The sequence below is a fragment of the Sturnira hondurensis genome, unplaced genomic scaffold (assembly GCF_014824575.4).
Source record: "Sturnira hondurensis isolate 20B ecotype Veracruz unplaced genomic scaffold, ASM1482457v3 Scaffold0021143, whole genome shotgun sequence".
NCBI lineage: Eukaryota > Metazoa > Chordata > Mammalia > Chiroptera > Phyllostomidae > Sturnira > Sturnira hondurensis.
Window position 1 is genome coordinate 776,796 of NW_028093774.1, and position 6,000 is coordinate 782,795.

The window sequence follows — 6,000 nt, forward strand, 5'->3', positions numbered from 1 at the left end:
GGGTTGCAGGCCAGGTCCCCAGTTGGGGCATGTGAGAGTCAAGCAATCAGTGATGTTTCTCTTTTTCTCACACACTGAGGTTTCTCTCCCTCTCTTTCTCCCTCCCTTCTTGTCTCTCTAAAAATACATAAAATATTTTTAAAAATAAGGAATTGAAAAACTAGTGCCTCAGGGATTTAATATTTAATACTTTAAGGCTAATACTAATTCAAAACAAATAATCAATATGAAATAAATGAAAATAAGGGCTCCTATTTTAATGGACTCCAAGGAACTGAACTCTTCTTCAAACATCCTTTTCCCAAGGGTGTCTTAAAAGCCCGGGTTTTGGATCCCTCCTTCAGGACAGAGGCGAAGGCCTGACTCTGCGCTGCTCCCCACCTGACAGTCTAGGAGGCTGACGCACAGAATTTCCACCACCTTTAATTTTTACAAAAGAATTGTGACGATTTTCCCTTTGCCGCACATGCATCCGCTGGCTGTGTGGCCCTGCACACCCAAGCCTGCCTCGTGTAGGCTGGTCTGTCCCACACAGGGTGTGGGCCCCGCCGGCAGGGTGACCGCACAGGGTGGCGCCAAGGCAGTGTGGTGCCACAGAGAATTCTCCCGTTAATTTATTAGCTATTTTCTTGGCCATCGCGGGGGCTAAGCATAGGCCACAAACAAATGCCTTTTCAGCCATCACTCTACTTCGTTTCTTCATCCTTTAGGGAAATTCAGTCCTCAAATAATCTAAAAAACCAGTGCACACAGACCCCCCCACCCCCGCCGGGGCAGCATTCTCTTTCGGGCCCCTGTCCCCAGCCATCTCTGGACCACGAGGCGGCATGAGTCGCCCTCAGGTGCGTGTCTCAGGGAAGCGAGAATTCTAAGCCCAAGCCAAGTGCCGATGAACGCAGCCCCCATTCCCAGTCTTCAAGTTCTAAGTTAGAGTTTTAGACCTGAGTGTAAAAAACCTGAACCCACAGCATCTGCTCCCAGCCCAGCCACTCACAAGCTGGATGGCACACAGTCCTGGGTCCGCCAGCTCCACCACGCAGCCCACAACCCGGGGCACCGGCCACCCGCTCCCACCTTCAATACCCCGCCTCTCACGGGGGCTAAAGCACAACCCAAAATGCACCCGAATAGAAAGTGCCACAAAACACCATTAACTCCGTAAAATGCCTGTTCGCCAACGAGCTCCAGTCCGGTCGCAGTTTCAGAAGTACACTGCGAAGAAAACAGTTTAAAAAAAAACCAGCCCTGGGAGGTGTGGCTGGGTGGCCCGCCTGTTTCTGGTACTGCCCAGGTTGTGCGCCAGGTCCCGGCTGGGGGAGTGGCTGGGGGTGTGTGGGAGGCAACCGGGAGATGGTTCTCTCCCTCTCTTTTTCTCTCCCTCACTAAAAAAGTTAATAAATCTTTAAAAAAACAAACAAAAAAACCCCCAACCAAACAAATAATTCTACCGGTCAAGGATTACAGATTTCCTTCTTTTTCTTTTTAATGAGGAGCTACAGCCTAACCTTCCCTTTCCCGTCAACTCTCCAAACCTTCACAAATTTAACAGTTTATCAAAACCAACTAACTTCTCAACCTTTATTCTACTTTTTAAGGACTGCTGTACTTTAACAAGAAATTACATTTAGCTGACATAGTTAAAAGTATAGAGAGATCTTCTTATGAAAATGCTTTTATATTCAATTACAAGTGTTTGGAAGATTCTCTTCATAAAGTGAAAGTTGGTATGAAGATTTGCTTCATAAAGAGAAATAAAAGCACTTTGCTTGTTCATTAAATAAATTATGTGGTTTCATTGTTGTTGGCCTTTATCCAGTTTAAAAGCCTCGACGTTGTTTTCCGAATCACGACAAGCCTGCCTTGCCCTGCAGCCGCCACTGGATGCTCCCACCCAACAGCACAAAAGCTGACGGCCAGGTGTGAACAAGACTTACTGACGACACCAGAGCCTTTCCTTAGGTTTCTTGTAAGTGAAAAATAAATCACAGACAGGCTGAACTACTCGAACTACTTCGGGGGTTTTTATAAATGCAGGAATGAGGTCGGATTTCAATTTTAGACAGCCTCATTCCTCAGTCAACGTTCAAAAGTGCAAGTCATTGTGGGGCCAATACTCGGATGCCTGGACAGTCCCTTCGACAAAAGAAATGCCCACCAGGAAGTCACAGGTGGGCGGCGGGCACTGGCTGGGAAGCATACCGGAGCAATGGGGTTCCACCCGATAACTAGCAAAGTCCAGTTCTAGGACATCTGAGGAAAGTGTTTTACTTGTGAACACTCTAGGAGTAAAGAACAACACCTACTCCCCACCCCCCCAAAAAGAAAAGAAATTGGCCTTGGCTGGTGTAGCTCAGTGGGCTGAGTGTGGGCTATGAACCAAAGGTTTAATTCCCAGTGAGGGCACACGCCTTGGTTGAGGCCAGGTCCCCAGTGGGGGCCACGTGAGGGTCAACCACACACTGATGTTTCTCTCTTTCTCCCTCCCCTCCCTTCTCTCTAAAAATCAATGAATAACATCTTTTAAAAAAGCAAAAGAAATTGAAGACTCAAGACAGAAATCACTGAATTCAATACATGAACTGTGCAATGAAAAATGCAATCGAGAATTAGCCAAGGTCAAACTACTCAATGTAGTAACTTAACCCAGATTAAAACATAGTTTAATAAAATAACGTGAAGTCACTGAAAAAACACCAGAAAGTCAGACATCAAAAACGCCGACTGCAGTTACAGCTGGGTGGGAGGATTCCAGGTGATTTACGTCTTCTGCCATGACTATGTAATCTTTTTCAAAAAGAGTAGATGAGTTAAATGTTTTAAAAAACAAACCACTAGTGGTTTTCCATTCAGAAAAACATAAGCCCAGTCATAATACAACCCTGAAACATTGATACATGGTAATGCGTTACACTAACACATTATAGTAATATTCTAAATAAGCCCCAATGGCTTATTTGCTTCGACACTGCTGTGGGTCTGAGAGAAGTGCTCTTCCTTCTCTCTGACCCTCCAGGCCTCCTGCGGAAGGACAGGCTACAATGAAGCATCTTCTGAGAAGACCAGCCTCTGAAAGAAATCATCAGAAGGGAGTCGAGTGTGTCTCGGAGTCCAACAGCACAGGTCATTTCAGTGACAGAGCCCACAGCTCTTTGAAGCTGCACGCAGCGTGCTCGGGAACATTTTCAGGTGATGCACGACCCTTGGGTACTACCGTTCAAATGTAATGCACATCATCCCTGGGCTCCCAGAGGGGCGGTGCCACACCCATCCGCGTGCTGGCACCGTCCTCTACCCAGTGGTCTTAAAGAGTCCATGGGAAACCCTCCCTGAAGGCAAGCTCCACTCTGAAAACAATCTAGCCTTACTTTCGGGAGGTCACCACCTGCCTCCTCTCCCTGCTGGTTGCCTAAACCGAATCTTTTAAAAAATCTGTAAAATAGACTTAAATATCACAGGGTTTCCATTAGGATCATCTAAGCAGTACGCAAATTATGAGACATGATTAGTGAAAGCAAGCAGTGGGCTACAAACGGAGCCGCAGAGTCTAAGGATTAGCTGGTGACCTTGGCTCACTTCACCGGAGCCTCAGTTTCCTCCCGTGTGACAGGGGGAGATACGCCCACTCGGCCCGGACGCCGTGGGGACCAAGAGGCAGACCTGCGTGCACGCGTCCACCCGGAAATGATGCCCGGCTGGCAGCCCTGTCACCCCGGGCCCGGCAGCCGCGTCCGCACACGGCGGCAGCGTGGATGTGCGCCGGTCACTGCTCCCCCAACTCCCAGTGCCTGGCCCTCCCCCGCTCCGCCGAGACGACGAAGGGCCAGAACCCAGCTGCCCCGGCTCCGCGGGTCTGCCCTGACACATCCCTTCCGAGACGACCTGGCCTGGACACAAATCGAAACCTAAAAGCTCATGTGACATTGGAGGCCGGGATGCGGCCTCCGCCCGCCGCCCTCAGCCCGGAGACGCTGTCTCCACCCAACTCGGCCATCTTGAGGCCCGACAGACAAAGCGATCCCATTGTGACGGTGAGACAGGGGCACCCTCACCCTCCTGTCACCCGGAAGGGGCGCCCCGGGGCTCCGGCCGTGCCGGGGGCGGGGGGAGCGAGGCGGGCGGCCCAGCAGCTACCCGGCGCCGCACCTTTGAGCGTGGAGCGCTCCACCAGGACTGTGTGGACCTGCGGGTCCGAGAGGAACTTGCGCATCTGCTCCACCGCGCTCTTCTCCTCCAGCGCCGCCTCCAGCGCGGCCGGGGCCTCGCCTCCATCCTCCAGCAGCAGCGGCACCAGCTTGCGCAGGTGCTTCTGCAGCACCGACACGTCGGCCACGTTCTGCACGGCCGACACCTCCAGGCCGGCCGAGCCGTCCTCGCCGCCGCCGCCCCCGGGCTCGGACATGATGCCGCGCTCGGGACCTGCAGGCAGCGCTGAGAAGGCAGCCGAGATTCTGCACTAAAGGGAAGGAGCGGGCGAACCAGAGAAACTAGCGCCGGGCTCCGACCGCCGCTAACCCGCGGCGGACTGAGACTAGCGGCACCGGCTCCGCCCTAAAGGCCACCGCCCGCCGGCCCTGCCCCGCCCGCCGGCTGCCCGCCGCAGCCACTGGCGTCCGCTCGCGGCCCTAGCGTCATGACGTCGCGCATGCGCGCGGGGGCCCCTGGCAGTGCCACCACGCAGCCTTCTGGGACTTGTAGTCCCAGCTTTGGGCGGGACCTCTCCCTGTCCCCGCACTTCAACGCTTAAAGATGAGAATTTGGCCAGTCGGTGGGCGTGGGGTGGTCAGTGGTTACATTTTGTGTTGTTTACTGCTGTGGCTGCAGTGAACAGCGCAGAGCCGAGACACTCCATGAATGAATCAATGAATAAATGTGTCAATGTTGGGAGCCAACGTTTTTTGAGCGCGTAGCTTGTCCCGACATTGTTCTAAGCACTTAGCCCGTGTTCTCCCGTGGAATGAATGAATGACTACAATGTGTTAACTGCTAAAATACATAGTCATGACAATTGTGTTATTACATATATAGAGGGAGAGTGAGGACTTTCATCAGAGGGGGAGGAGATGAGGGGTGTGTCCGGGCACGTGTCACGTGGCTGGGCTGCAATGAAGCAGGTTGGGAGGGAGCATTCCGGGAGGGGAGGAAGTGGCCTCCACCGAGGCAGAGGGTCTGAAGGTCGCAGCTGGAGCTCTGACTGCCTTGCAGTGTTAGGTAAAGCTAGGACCTGAACAGTGGGGTAAAGCCGAGCTTTTGCGGGTCCTGAGCTGCTAATGACAAAATAATCCCCTCCGAGACGCTGTAGGACCTAGAGGGAGATCCACGTGAGAGCCTCCACCTAGAACAGCGACTCTGGTCGCAGCTGGAGCTGGCACTGTCATTGTGGGCCTTAGCGTCTGGGTCCACAGGAAGCGGGGCGGAGAGGCCTGCCAGCTAAGGGTCTCCCAGCTCCCATCCCCCCGCACCTCTTTCCTTCTGCTGAAATGACATTAGGGCTGGAATCCAGGTGGCCCACATTCTTGGTTTAATCTTGTTTATTTTTTACACATTCTTGGTTTAGAGATGATAGTTTCTTTTAATTGGCCATTGATAGTTCAAATTCATAACTTGCTTCTTAAATTGCGTGGAGGAAGGGAAGCCAAAGGTGTTAGTTTTATATCAAAGTGCACAGAGAGCTGAGTCCTGATTGGTGGAAGGATGATGGGATGATTTGATTTCCCCAAATCATCTTTGGAAAACTTCTGCACATAAAATTATCCTTGTTCAATTACCAGGTGGCAGGTCCCAGGGGCTGCTGGAACATGAAGACTAATCAGATGGCTCTTGTCTTTAAATAGCTACTAGAGGAGGAAAGAGATCAATGCCTCGTCCTGCTAACCTGCGGGCCACCCTTGGGGGATATGCCCAAGCAGATGGAACCTCCCAGGAACAATAAAAGCAGCTGGGATGAGTTTGTGTCATGATCACACCCATAATGAATGTTAACACTACTGACAGCTAAACTGC

General features: G+C 51.8%; 1 protein-coding gene across 1 annotated transcript in view; it reads right to left on the reverse strand.

The window, feature by feature from the left end:
* The window catches only part of DYNC1H1 (dynein cytoplasmic 1 heavy chain 1), a 60,573-nt gene extending 56,056 nt beyond the window's left edge, over positions 1 to 4,517 (reverse strand). The window contains exon 1 of the mRNA XM_037031342.1: positions 4,144 to 4,517. Within this exon, the coding sequence (XP_036887237.1) occupies positions 4,144 to 4,399 (256 nt within the window). The 5' untranslated portion in view covers positions 4,400 to 4,517. The remainder of the gene's footprint in view (positions 1 to 4,143) is intronic.
* Between the last annotated feature and the right edge of the window lie 1,483 nt (positions 4,518 to 6,000).